Source organism: Thermobia domestica, chromosome 7 (assembly GCF_964235325.1).
Source record: "Thermobia domestica chromosome 7, izTheDome1.hap1.1, whole genome shotgun sequence".
Classification (NCBI taxonomy): Eukaryota; Metazoa; Arthropoda; class Insecta; order Zygentoma; family Lepismatidae; genus Thermobia; species Thermobia domestica.
The window spans coordinates 233857-249530 of NC_137460.1; the positions used below are offsets into that span (position 1 = coordinate 233857).

The 15674-nt window shown below is 34.5% G+C and overlaps 1 protein-coding gene across 1 annotated transcript in view; it reads right to left on the bottom strand.

The window, feature by feature from the left end:
* The window catches only part of Lmx1a (LIM homeobox transcription factor 1 alpha), a 102591-nt gene that overhangs the window by 26541 nt on the left and 60376 nt on the right, over window positions 1–15674 (bottom strand). Inside the window, exon 3 of the mRNA XM_081764036.1 lies at window positions 3314–3534. Within this exon, the coding sequence (XP_081620162.1) occupies window positions 3314–3534 (221 nt within the window). The remainder of the gene's footprint in view (window positions 1–3313; window positions 3535–15674) is intronic.

Genomic DNA, 15674 nt, shown 5'->3' on the forward strand with positions numbered 1-15674 from the left:
GCATCCGCCATAATTCCCAGACATAGCACTGCCCGATTATCACCTGTTTCATTTCTTGGACAATCACCTTAAAGGATGTAAGTTGAAGCCCCTAGTAGAGGTGCAAAATGCACTTGATACCTTCTTCGCTTTACGTCCCACTAAGTTCTATCACGAATGGAATCCATGGCATTCCAGAACGTTGTCAGAAGGTCGTTGATGCTGATGGGAACTATTTATGATCTTCCAGGCACATCTTAGATGGCATATCGATGTTCGAAGGTGATGGGTGAAAAAGCGACAGAACTTTCTTGGTTACCTTTATAGATAGCCTTAATTACATATATTAGCCTGTGAAGGATAACATAAGTTATGGTGTTCAAAGCCAAATATACTGACTACGGATCTATTATTTTCAGCTTTCTTTAGTTGCATGATATTGAAATACTGACGAAATTGTAAGTACTAAACTAAACTTGCTTTCTCTATAGCTCATAAATAGTTATGGCTGGTCAGAAAGTCATTGTTCAATTTGGAGATGCGTGGTCAGCCCGTTACCATTCAAGCTCTATTGCTTCTGGATTCTTAGATCGGAGTTCGATACATATTAATTCAGGCTGCTCTTCAACTTTATCATGATGGTTGTTCAACATCGGAAAGTTTTTAGTGCTCCCACCGGTAGTAAGGAACCACGTTCATCGAAGTCGCGCACGGTCTAATAGTTACGGAAAACAAAAGTTATGAATAAGAAAGAAAAAATCTACATCTGCTTGTTCTTTTAACATTTTCTATTTACATCTGCAGATGGTGAATTTCCAAGCATATACTAACGAAAACGAGGTCAAGAAGATGAGGAATTCAGCATATAACTAATTTACTGAAATCATATGAGTGCTAAATATAAACCTTTTTAAACATGACTGTACAATACTTGTGTTTTGTGATAAGTTAGATTTAAAAACTTCTTAACATCCGGATCTCAAAACGAACATACCATATGTAAAATAATTATTTTTGGTGTTACTGTACTATTCTTCTTATCATATTTGTTATGAAATTTCTCTTTGTACTGCCATGAGAGGAGCGACGTGGATAGGAGTACAAAGAGAAATTTCATAACAAATATGATAAGAAGAATAGAAATGATGGAGGACGAAGAGGAAGGAAGGAAGGAGAGCATACAGAAATTCTACAGACAGTTAGAGAAGAACGGTTACAGCAAGAAAGAGTTAGGGATGGAAGAAGAACGCAGGAAGAGGAAGAGAGGGAGAAAGAAGAATGAAGAGGATGAGAGTGGAAAATGGCATGGCATAGAAAGTATGGGAGAAGAAACGGAGAAACTGAAGAATTTATTGAAGAAAGGAGGGGTCAGAACTTATAGAAAGAGTGGAGAAACTTTATTAAGATCAATAAAGAAGAAGAATAGAAAAGGAACTAAAAAGATTAATGAAGAGGAAGAAGGGGTCATTTACAGGGTATGGTGTGAGGACTGCGATATGTCATATATAGGAGAAACAGGAAAGAGAATGAAAGAAAGGATAAAACAACATGAAGATGATGTTAGGAAGAAAAAAGATACCAATGCCATATACAAACATGTTAAGGAGACGAATCACGCAATTAATTGGGATAAGACGGAAGTATTGGAGATGGAGAAAAGAATGATAATAAGGAAGTGGAAAGAAGCGGATTGGATAAAGAAGGTAGGAAGAGATAAACTGATGAACTGGACAGGGGGCTTACCAATTAATGAATCATGGCAAGGAAGTTTGAATAACATAGAGAAGAAAAATAAATAAATAAATAAAAATAAAGGGCCCTTATAAGAACCAAAAATAAAGAAAGTGATTAATTGGAAAGTGAACACGAAGACTTACAGGATGGGCTGAAGGCCTCGGTAAATAAGAAAAATAAATAAATAAATAAAAATAAAAAAGTACAACAATGACTCTATATATGACTGTTAAAAGAATTTAATTTTTTTTTATAACAATGAATATATATATGACGGTTAAAGAATTTAAACTCTGTTATAACAACATTTATATATATGTCTGTATTTTCATTAATTTCGATCGTGTCTGAAGAAGGATATGCTAGATATCCGAAACAGTTACAAATTATAATTTAAAATAAAGTAAAGTTTTAAGCTTTGGTCAGTGTCTCTTTTGTTACAACAAAGATGTGATAATATATTGAATGTATTATGAGGCACAAATTGACCCATAAACTCGTTCTAATGAGATGGTGTTTCACCTGACTTTCATTTGAATAATGAAAATTCCAAGTATATACGTATATTCAAACGGAAGTTATGTTAACTGCTCCTGTAAGCTATCTCTTGGAGGCAAGTAGGAGTAGTAAGAAAAATCTGCCATGTACTCGTATATAATATGATTTTTGATTTATTAATTGATTGTAGAGTTAATGAGCACATCATCATTGATGCAGATGTTCCCCGTTACGAGAAATTTTATTTTGTATGATTATTTATGTATGCACGCATTGCTCCGAATATAATTATAGAACAGTTTTAACCGGGGAAATACAAACTTGAGTAGTGGTTCAGATCCCACGTATGTCCCGTCTCGCATGTCAAAGAAGGAATATTTATTTGTTATACATATTAGACACTTTGAATCGAAATAGCAACTTTAGCTTGTTGCTTGTTTTTTTTTTTTTTTTTTTTTTTTTTTTAAGATAAATGAATTTTATATAAATCTCAATGCGCAGATTTTTGTTTTAAATATCTAATTTATAATTCAATTTTGGAAATTTATGTATAATTGTGCCTTCATATACATCACTACCTATGAAATATACTCAATATTTTAAAATGAACTAGTTAGTGATTTCTTGTTATTTTTAATGCGTGACAAAGAATCAGTTCCTTGGAGAATGTTTATAGTGATCTTGGAAGAAAAACGAGAGATGCTGAGTACACTGCTGAGTGGAAACCTGAAAAATTTCTTATCTGGTTGCTTCCAAGGATATTTGTCAGTTGGATGAGCACAGGGAAGACTTTTTGCACTTTTATTGAAGATTGAAATATATATGTCAAAATGTATCCCACTGAATCAAATTATACCCGTCTTATCTCCATTCGCATTCAACTCATGCTGTGAGGGCCAATGAACACAAACCTCCACAAAAAGCGACAGAACTTTCTTGGTTACCTTTATAGAATATTCCTTCGTCTTCCGTAGCTGAATTCGTAGTTGATCATTTACATGTTTTTTTTTTTTTTTTTTTTTTCAATAATTTCGTGAAGGGCTTTAGGTTGTTCATATGTATAACAAGAGGCAAGTAATGGCCACCGTAAATAACCTTTTACCTCTGGGACTGGCCTGCTGCAACATAAACAGCTCCTTCTCGAAGTCTGCTCTGCAGAAGAGTTGCCCTCCTCGGATGACGAACTCATCTCCTTTCCTCAGCTGATGGCAACAGACGACGCAAACGAAGCAGTGCAGATGATAGATGTGGGGCTCTGCTCTCATCACTAGCTCGTGTGGCAGAAGTCGCTCCCCACAACGAGCACATTTCGCAGCGAATATTCTGAAAGAAAAGAAAAAAACACATTGTTAAAGTAGAATGCAATATTTTTCTCATATATGGAAATTCTCTATGATTCCTGTTTAATATATGTCCCAATACACACAGTAAAATCTCACTGTAATGAAAGGCAGTAGAAATAAATTTTCAGGATTGCGAAATTACTTTTAAACCCCTTCTGTTTTCCTTGTTTAATATGTGTAAAAGAAAAAATCAATTTAATGAATCGAACGAATAAAAATTTTGTCTTTTTGTCTACGTTTAACACGTCTTTCAAAATATAATTTAAACTCATGTTGTTTCACAATATAAATATATTTTCTTATTACATTGTTTTATTAACTAGAATATGATTTCTCAACTTGTGGTACGTACGACTTGTGGTGGTGCGCCAGTGTAAAAGGTTAGGAACCTGTCATTTAGATAATAAGGTAAGCTAAATAAACTTTCCACATCTTTCAATGCAAGAAATAACGAAATAAATTGTAGTCAAGATATTATAAAATATCAAACATTAACTGCAGTTATGAAGTATTTGTTTCAATTTGTTTATATGCTCATTATGAAGTGACATTTCTTCTTAATAAGAACTACTTTTATTTAATATAAACAGTTCCGTAATGAATGGATGAATAAATCCTTAGCGACTACACTTCTTGCTGTTACGATGCTTTGTCTGTTAATTCATGTTAAAGTAATTTAGATCTTGCAGCGGATATAACAACAGATGAGTTTGGGAATTTACTTATCTCAGTGGAACAAAATTTGACTATAATAATTTAATTTCCAAAATCCCCAAAATTTCGTTATATTGGTATTTTACTGTATATCAAAGTGTATTCCCAGAGGTTCACCAAGTCCCTTCACCTATGATACTGAATTTTAAATTCTGTGAACCAAGAGACTTCCATTACAAAGTGCCCTGACTTTAGGTCGCGAGTTACAAGAAATGTATGCTTATATGGAAGTCAGATACCCTTTTCCGTTTCAGGTTGAGCCTGTATCAAAGATGCTTTCGCATCACAATGTAAATTAAGCATAATGATCGGGCCCACAAATAAACGTTCTTTTTCATATATTTCAGATTTCATACATCTGTCTAGACTTCATTTCTATTCTCAATTTCTTTATTGCTATAGTACATTTTCGAATTCCCGCACTTCGAATATTATCTAAGAAGGAACTCTTGCGATATCTTCTCTTGGAGTACGTAAAAATTTCTTCTGACCTGACCTGAAATTTCTTCATAAGATAGTGAATGGAAACTTAAGATCGGATACATTACATCAGGAACTATCCTTACATAACCTCGAATACCCACCTATTACATCTTGCCCCTCTAGGTTGGTAATTATACAGAGGCGTTTTTTTTTTGTTTTTTTTTTTAATACAGAACACCGAACTGTTATAGTCATTTAATAACTGATATTGACATATTTCGAGGTATCCGGTGTTTGAAAGAGCAATTAAACTAGTTTTGGCGAAATAATATTAATTTTACACTATTTGTTGACACTTTTTTGTCGTTGTTTGTTTTGCTTTTGTTTTGTTTCCTATTTATTAACATTTCCCTATGTAAAATGGCAAAGCTATGCTGTATCTAGGAATTTGTTCAATAAATAAATAAATAAATAAATAAATAAATAAAACGCCCTTCTTTGCACGGGAAGATCATATTTGTAATGTATGTTTCATTTCCTTTACCCCCTTATGATAAATATTTGGATTAAAATGAAATTGTTTATATAAATAAAATTAGTCTATTAGTCTAAAGATCTAGAAATAATTATAGACAAGAAATTAACATTCAACGAACATGTGCAGGATGCAGTTAGTAATTCTTTTAAACAATTAGGGTTTATATTAAGAAATGTATTAAATGCTAGTAATATGCAGTTTGTGCATAATTCACGAGGTTAGTTATTGCGGAAACTGGATGCAGTTGGCTAAGAACTCAAGTCAATAGATAAGTTTTGTGAAAGCGACATTGAATGTCCCATAAGCCTTAGAGTTAGTTAGTTAGTTAGTCATTGCAGATCTATACAGAAAAAATCCATGATTTTTAACTATACGTACATTACATTTAACGTGATTAAAGATACGATTGTATAAAACTTGCTCGAACACTGTTGCAGGTGCATAAAGTACCGTATTGCTATTGATCTGTAATTTTGAATATTACGTGTAGCACCAGATTTAAATACAGAACACAAGGTACGGTGTTAATTTCCACAATGTTGGGAAAGATTTCTATATGATTATTTAATTAAATATTGAGCACAGAGCTTTCGTAAGTAGTTCCTAACATTCGTTTTTAGTAGTTCATAAGTAGCATGAACTAAATAGTAAAGATTGATATATTGCTTAAAATGGTGTTGTTGCAACTTTTAAAAACATTTTTTATTTATCTTTCTTTTATAACATAACAAGAATTCTTTCTGGTAGATGTAATTACAATGTTTTCGGAATTACATTATTTTAAGCAGTGTTGCAAACTTTAATAGTTTTTACTATATCTCCAGAACGATTTCAGATAATAAATTGCTATGAACGGCATTACGATCACCACATCTATTGAAAATTATGTAAACAATTGGATTATGTACTATTTAAGCAGTTTTTTTCGAAATAAAGCTTTTGAAAACAGTCAAATTTTAATTCATTGTAACTTTGTTCGTATATATTCGAAATCCGTTTTGTCATTGTAACTTCGTTCGTATATATCAGTTATATACGTTAAGGTAAATAGTTCAACCTGTATATCGTTCTTGTGCCCCGAAAGGAAAAGAGGCGAAAAACTCCGTTCTTTGGGTATGTGATATTTCGTACTATCTTGTGGAATCAACAATCACGCTCATCGACTTTAAGAAGCGAAACAAAGTGTATAACGATATCTTTTTACACTGTATTATCTTCTGTATTTTCAGAGAAAATAAATAAGTCTCACTGTTCTACGACGTGATACAGCACATCCTACTCCGATTTTCTGGCAATGCAAGAGTAATTCACGCAATGTCGACGGCGTAACCTTCAAAAAATTGAAAATGTGGATTTTTACTGTATTCAGCTCACTACAGGTCAGGCCATAGATAAGAAAAATATTGTATTATTAAGGCAATTAAACCACTTTTTATGCTTGTGTCTTATAAGGATGTAAATGGAAGTTAGAGGTTGCTTTTTTGCTCCTGAAAAAAAGTTGGAAATGAGGCTTACGACGTTTTACCTTAACACCGTCGATTGTATTGATTTTTAGGCGACAACATCCTACAGTTCTGACTTTTTACATATTCACAAAAGTGCAAGAACGATTCGTTACGGAATAAAACCTAGTCAAGCGCTGCATTTCCATGATTGTTAACAAATGACCTGGAATATGTTTCTTTTCTTCATCTGTCTCCTTTAGTTTCTACACATTCAATGAATGCACAAAAGTGTAACTTTATCACTTACTGAGTACTTATATATGACATTTCAGATTGTGTTTAGAAAATGCAATCGTCCTCAATCTTTAAATAGAAATGCTGCATCATTCTCTTGACTTGTAGAGTTTAGTTTCAATCAAAATGATAGAAGCATTTTTATCCGCAATTAAATCGTTTTCCAAAAATCGGAAGAATAATCTCGTCACCATCGAATTGTTAAGTACTACAGCATCAGAATATTCTGCCTAAATTGGTCTACAACGTGTGTATAAGAACAACTGGCGAAAAAGATGTTCGATAATGAAAATTTGGGAAAACTAAATGCTCTAGCAAGGCAGTTCAGCTCTACTGAAAACATCAGCTATACGTAAGATGACTTGTATGGTCGTTGTCGAAACTCCTGCCATGTCCAGAAGATTCAATTATTGTATACTAGCAGAATACTCGTTCTTCGCACGGGGAGAATACGTTTCATTTTGGACATAAAGGAGTGAATTTGGATTTGAACGGCATCGGAAGTGTCATTGTTCATCTCAGCAACCCCTAAAAGTATGGATTCAAGATTGATATTAGTCATTTTCGATCATTTTTAAATATCTCCCTTTCCCGTAAGTTGCCCTGTCAAAGTGAAATGATAAGAACCATCCCAGAGCCAAACCTCGTCTATGTTGAAAATTTGATTGAGATCGGTCTGGTGGTTCAAGAGGTACGAAGTTACAAACATAGTGACTTTCATTTTTATATATACACACCCACTTCGTTTCGTATATTGTATAGTATTTCATTTTCTTGATGTACGCGTCTTTTCGAACTCATACAATAAAAAATGGTTGTGTTAATTCAACTCAATTTTAACACAAGGCAGTGGTTCCAGCGTGACTACCACTATGCGGTGTTAGTTCCCACGGTGTTGGCGTTTAACACACGGGGTGTGTTACGTCTTTAACACACAACCGGTGTTGAGCTGTGCCGTAAGCGTTAATGAACCACAAAATTATTCCCCCAAAATATGTTAAATCGCCTATATGCGTAATGTGTTTACATTATGCTGAGTCTAAAAAACACTTTAAACAAGTAAAAAAATACTCTAGTGGCGCGGAAGGGCACGAACCACCAACCTTTCGATTACTAGCCCCGTGCTCTCCGACTTGGCCACGGAGGCGATGACAAGAACGTCGCTTGTAGAGGGATAAATTGTTGAGGTCTTTTGAATTTGGCTAATCAGAGTGCTCCTTTAACCGTGTATATTCGACGATAACCGTTCGGGATAAGATAAAATCTGCTCGCCATGAAATTTTATAACAAGATGACGACTGTCTATTTACTTTATCTTATAGTTCTTCCATATTCACTTTCAAATGATCGGTGACAGTTGTCATCTAATAAAGTTGATGCGTTTGTTGCTTCTAGTACACAATCGCTTAGAAAAAGAACCAATAAATGCATCAAATGTGGAAGATGAAATTTTGCGTATACTTGGATTTGTTTAAGTATTTCTTTCTACTGTGTTTGTCTGTAGCTTCAATTCATAAGCCTATATAATTAGATGCCCAACATACTTGGCAATCACGCAGAAAACAACACCGAAGATTCTACACTAACTTGTGTTAATTTAACACACAGGTTGTGTGTCATTTCAACTACCGGCATTTGACACACAACTCCAAATGGAGAGTGAGTTGTTCTAACCACTTGTTTCTGTTATATTTTAACACAATCGTGTTAACACATAGGCATGTCGTTGAAATAACACAACGATTTTTTACAGTGTAGCCACGCACACTTACTCTTCTAGTACACAGTTATTATATATAATTCACTTTTTTTTTTTATTTTAATCAAATAGGTCTATACGGTAAATAAATATGGTTATTATTATCTTCTGTGTCATTTAGGTTTTCCCATTCCTTGAACGCGTTCTGCGTCTGGCTAACCTAGATGCGCTGGGAGTTTTATGTGACTGACAAGTGAGACTGATCTTAAAATATTGTTATAGTGCAGTATTTTCACTATATTCTTAATAAATTATGCCCTTATTGCTGTTAATCAATTCTCTAGGGATACAACATTATTGGAGAGGAAAGGGGACTTCCCCTAACTGATCATACTATGGAGAAGTTAATCCTTGCAAGAATCTAATTTCAGAATGAATATTAATAGCCGAGAAATATTAATATAATACATACACTATATTCAATAGGTTTTTCTTCAGTTTCTTTTCAAACATATTCCTTATACTTTAAGAAGTTATATTCTATTCACAAGCACTCAGCTGAATTCAGCCATTTCGTTGTGTTCTCTCATTTTTAGTAACAGAGAAATTATTTTTCCGTTTTCTAATTTTTTTGCTTCCCTGTTTTTCTTTTGTTGGAAAGCAACCAGCAACGAAGGAAGAAATATTTCGCGAGACACGGATTTTTATTAAAATGATCAGCTGCACAGAGAAGTAAGGAAACAAATAATTTATGTTATTTCAATGGATTCCCTTTCCCAACGAACAAGTCATTGCTTTTTATTTTATTCTTCAGAAGAAGGGTACAAAACGTCTGATATAACAATAGCCGTTGATTGAAAGTAATTTTCCGTAACAACGCTACAAATTCAATGTTTGCAGAGGAAAGTTCTCTCTTTGCCACCACATTTCCTCTCAATTTTCTTTACTTTAATATAAGATTACTACAAATAATAACATTGTTCAACTGATCGAATGTGTCAAAATTCTTTAATTTTATGATTTTTACATTCATTTGAGCGTGCTATGACAGGATTGCATAATAAAAGTGTCTACTTAGATCTAGTTTTGAAAACAAATAAATAATCAGTATGTTTCAAGTTGTGAACCAAAATCCTTGTTAGTAGTTATATTTAACCCTAAAATGCATATTGATGCCAATTGGCATCATAGGGAATCAATAAAATAACAATAATAATGATATTCTCAAAATGTGTATATTAATGAATAGCACACGCCAATGCCATGAGGCACTAATGGAGTTAAGCTTTCTACCATTAAGTCGGACAGAGAGCGTTAGAAAGCATGTAGAAAGCACAAAATGTGCACGTTTGTTACTTGTAAATTCTTTCACAAAACCTTTTTTTTTTTTTTTTTTTTTTTGTTCTCTTAACATTAAAAAAATCATTGTTTCACAATCTTCCATACCACATGGTTTCTGCTGGTATTGATACTAAACTCTGTTTTCACTAGTGTAATACAACCATGACATCTATCCTGTGACTTGATACCCCAGAAGTAAAAACATAAAAAATCATATTATTGAATATTATTTACATTTATTACGTAATTCATAAAGAAAGAAAGAAGAAAAATAATTCGTGCAATTAATAGAGTTCTCGACATTTATTTTACCTTAATGTAACAAGTTTGGATTGGATTAAGGAATATATTATTCTACAAATTTCTAAACTCTTATACGTGAATAATAAAATGAATAAGCCTGCCATACGTCCCATAAAAAACGGCACAGTCCCAATTTTGGATTCGAATGTCTCGCGTCCCCGTAAATGTTATCGGGACAGGCAAAGGTCCCGTATTTTACTCCCGTCCCATTTCTGCTCTGCAGCTTAAAAGTAAATAATAATAATAATAATAATAATAATAATAATAATAATAATAATAATAATAATAATAATAATAATAATAATAATAATAATAATAATAATAATAAATGACATTGGTTGGAACCGTGTTATTAAGAAATGAAGAATAAGCTGTGGCATGTAACAGCTTGGACGAAGTTTTCACACCACCCTCTCCGATTTCATAGTGAACAAGCAAATACACTCGGTGCACAGTTGCAGTTGTCAAGGGAATAAGCATTCTTTGAAAAGTGCACTAGTTGAGTTGTTGTTAATTATACATTGTAAGTGAAGTGTTCCAATTTTGTTTCAACGAAAATGCCTACATCGAAGTGCACGTTTTCTTTCAATTTGAAGGAGAAATACCCTTTTCTGAAAGCAACGAAGTTGACTGCAAAATTTGGTACGCTACCTTTCCCATTGGAAGAAAAAGGGATAATCAAGTGCGTCTACATCTACAAGCATTGGAAAGATGAGTGACGTTTTCTTCGGCAAGACAAGTAAATTAACAGAAATTATAAATAATCTTTTTGAGGGAGGGGCGAAGAATTGCGCTTTGGTCTTGGGCTTAGAAATATGTAAATCAAGCCCTGACAATCAAACACGATACAAGGAGAAAAGTCAGCTAAAGTTTCATCAGATTAATTCACAAATGCAAGTATAACAATCCAAATAAATACTGTTAAACGCGCGAAGAATAATATTGAAGGTAAATTGTATTACCGGTTTAAATAAACGAGATTATTTGCATAATTGTTTTCCCGTAAAGCATTTTTTTTATAAGACGCCATATTGAGTTTTTAAGGCGATTCTTTTGTAATTGCATTGGAAATACATTAATTCTATACAATTAATTGCTGAGAACGAACAGAGAACAGTAGCTGTAGCTGAGGGAACTTCCGCTTATCATACTGTTATTCATAATCAGAGCTAAAGTTCATTTGATTATACGGGAAAGTTGGGAAAGGGGGCATCGAAGCTGTCCCGTATTTTCGTGAAAAAATGTAGCAAGCTTAAAAATGAACTAATTACTATCACGTAACATATGTCGAATGATGGTAGCAGAACACATTTGTGAAGTGTTTCAGTTCAGAAAATTAAACAATAGTATAAAAGATACACGTTAACAATGCAGTAATGACGTATTCAGTATTAAGGTTAATACTAAATACGTTATTACTGCATTGTTAACGTTCATTTTGCGTAATATATCTATATATATAGGGGTAGGTTCTCACCTATCTATAAATTTGGTCTAATTTTAGGGCTGATCTTGAAAATTTTAATAAAATTTGTTCTCATATTGAATTTCGATTTCCCAAAAAGCTTTCGACTCCAGCCCGAAATAAATTATTCCGTATGTGCCTGTGCACAAACAGCCCCTTTTTAAAAATACAATTACTATGACCATGAAATAACATTCACACACGATACAGATAACATCCAGAAGTTTGACAGGGGGAAAAGTACAATACAATTTTAAAATTCAGATCAGCCAACTACATTTCAATGTAGGTAAAAGTTGAAATGCCTTCTATAGGACAGATTCCTATTGGGTTTATTTTGAGCGTTTTCAGTTATCTTGATTTTTAACATTTCATCTGGAGCATCCCTAGCAATAGTCCGACAGTAGTCGGCCAACATAGTAGTACTCCACTTTCTTTCCTATATTTTCTCCATGGCTGCAATCTTAATAAAATTGTTCACCATGTTCATCATTTACCGCTCCACAATCCTCAGAAAAGAGATCTAGGTTTGAATGAAGGAAACGGAGTCAGGAACATATTTAACCAACTTTTTCGTAACATGAAAATAAGTTAGTCGCATGTTCTTTGTAATTTGTTGCTTTGCGACTTCCCAATAATTGTGAACAAACATTATTGAAACTTTCTCAAGCAGTTTGCCCATCGCCTTCTGGTATTTTATCGAACGGTTAATCTGCGAATAATTTTTGTGGGCCTATGAAAACAAACTCCTTAACTTTGGCATAGTTCTTAACAAACGCTTCATAAAACCTAATTTAATGTATAAAAGATGGAGGAAAATTTGTTTAGGATCGATAAGTAGTTCATGTTGCACGTTTTTCATGCTGACTGAAGAATTTCTCTAATACACCAGCAATTTCGCAATTGTAAAAAGCATGATCTCTATTGTCCCATTCACAAATAAAGAAACAATATTTTGTATAACCTAACTGCATACCCAGCAACAGCGCTATTACTTTAAGGTCACCATAAATGAGCCACTGAAAGTCATAATATTTAATGGCTCGTAGTTAACGCTTCAAGTTTTAGAAATATTTCTCTATATGAACTGCGCGAGTCGGCGGGATGGAAGGAAGTTCGTTTCCAATATTTATTTATTTATTTATTTATTGAACATATTCTCAGATACAGCATAATTGTGCCATTTTACACAGGGAGTCAACAAACGGGAAAAAAAGAAAAAGAATTAAAAAATAAACAACAGTAACATCAATAGTATTAACAAAGAGTGCACAAGTAATATTATTTAGCCAGCACGCATTTTATTGCTCTTTCAAACACCGGCTAGCTCGAAAAAATGTCCACCTCACTTGTTAGATTATTATAATAGTTGGGTACTCGCTGAAAAAGAGACATGTGTATAATTGTCAACCTAGGGCGTGCAAGATGGAATAGGTGGGTATTCCGGGTTTTGCGGGAAGGGACTTGTAAGGATAGTTGTTGAATTAGGGTTTGTGATCTTAGGTTCCCATTAACAACCTTATGAGGAAACTTCAAATCAGAGTTATTTCTGCGTACTTCTGGCGTCTGGATATTAAGATATCGCAAAATTTCCTCCTTAGGTAATATTCGAAGTGCGGGAACACGAAAACGTACTATTGCAATAAAGAAATTGAGAACAGACTCATGTCTAGAGAGATGTGTAGGTGCGGCCGTGGCCCATATGGGAGAGCAGTATTCGATCTTGGGTGCTATTAGAGTTTTATAGAATTTTGCTAATGATGCCACAGTTCGTAGTTCAGTGAATCGGTAAAGAAGCCCCAGCATACGTATTGATTTCTTAACTATTGAGGAGATGTGGTCAGAGAACGAGAGTTTCGAATCAAAGATGATACCTAGATCATTATGACTGGCAGAATGTGTTATAGGCAATATGTAAAATCACGGCTTTTTTTAAAACTCACATTTGAAGAAGATCCTCCACTCCATACGATTGTAATTAATTTTGAAAGTCTTCATGAAGCCATTCTGATATATCTGCACTGCTACAAGTGTGTCTTGGATAGTAAAAAATGAGGTCACTACTTCTCCCAATTCCGATACATTCAAATATTTATTTCTTCCTACAGTTAGTGCATTGGTATAACCGTACCGATAAATTTCGGCTTTCTTTTTGAGAAGTTCATTCGTACTCATTTCACTCCACTTTATAATATTAAAGAACTATAACACTTTAAACAATTTGTTTTTCTTTCTAGAAGTTTTAGAAATAACCCACTATTCATTGCTTGGAATTTGCTCAGTCCTAAAGAGTGCCGCAAACACTATTCATAATTACTGTAAGTCGATGGCCCCTATTATTACCTTTGATTTCTTTAGTATTATTATTTAAAACATTTTAAAGATGGCAAAATACTGCAATATACTAACGATTTTCCATAATTTGGCATGCTCGGGTCTTGGCCAATGCCGGATTATCGAAAATGTCTTATTATCTCACAGTATCTCTTGCGATCGCTAAACGCTAAATTATACATTGAATGTATCCTCGTCGCTAAAAGTGCCTTTACATCGCCGTGACGGGTATGTGACAGCGCAGTACTCTAAGGAAGGGATGGTTGCATAAGAAATTTTGATTAATTTTGAAGAGTTTTTATTTTGACTAGGGAAATAACGTAAGTATAGGGAGTAAGGGCATGGATTTAAAGCATCAGTGCACTGTCATCTCTGAAAAGATTTGTATTCTCAGTTTTTCAAATTATTGTCTTATATGTTAAATTAAAAACTGCTAACAACTGCTACTAGCGCTGTTACTCTTCAGGAATTTACTACGACATATTCGGGCTTGAATTATTTCATTCTCCTCACTGTAATTATTTGAGAATGGAAACTGATGGCTGAACATGAATATGTTTCGTTGTCTTAAAGCAAGGGCCGTAATAAATGTAGATAAGGTTCATATTATTATTATATAAAACACATAAGTATTTATTCCGTGTATAGAATAATACAATACAGTAACTAGGCAACATCATAATCACTAACGCCCGCAGGATTTTTTCCAACGGGAGGGGGAAGACCGATATAGAATTTTTTGTTTTATTCCCTATATATATTAAGTTAACAGTCATAACATTTATCATTGATAGCGTATATCGTCTTTCGCCGCTGTAGCCTATTAGTCAGAACATTCATCTCCATATATGATATCGAGAGAATAGAAAGAAATAGATATGAACAGTGGTGTAATTAATTTTACTGCGCCTTGGATCAATCGATCATCGATTTACTCATACTCCCCAGGCCCCCTGCCCCAGCTGCTGCGTTATATATATGGTTCCATGTCAGAAGGGCCAGACAAAAGGGCAAAGACAGAAAGACCCAAGTCAAAAAGGGCCCTGCGTCAAACGGGCCCGAGTCAAAAGATCTCCGCAAGAAAAGGGCCCGAGTCAAAAAGCCCTGCGTCAAACGGGCTCGGGTCAAAAGGGTCCGAGTCAAAGGGCCCCGAATCAAAACGACCCTCATAAAAAGGGCCCGAGTCAAAAGGGACCCCGCTACAAAAGAGCCAGAGTCAAACGACCCTGCGTCAAAAAGGACCGAGTCAAAGGTGGCCGAATCAAAACGCCCCTCATAAAAAGAGCCATAGTCAAAAGGAGCCCACGAGAGGATCCGAGTCAAATGGCTCTGCGTCAAATGAGCCCGGGTCAAAAGGGGCTCCGCTACAAAAGGACCCGAGTCAAACGGCCGCACGTCAAAAGGTCACGGGTTAAAAAGACCCTAGTCAAAAGGGGCCAAATCAAAACGCACCTTATAAAAAGAGCCCGGCTCAAAAGGGTTCCACGACAAAGTTACCTGAGTTAAAAGGCCCTGCGTCAAACGGACCCGGGTCAAATAAAGCCGGAGTCAAACGGCTCGCGTC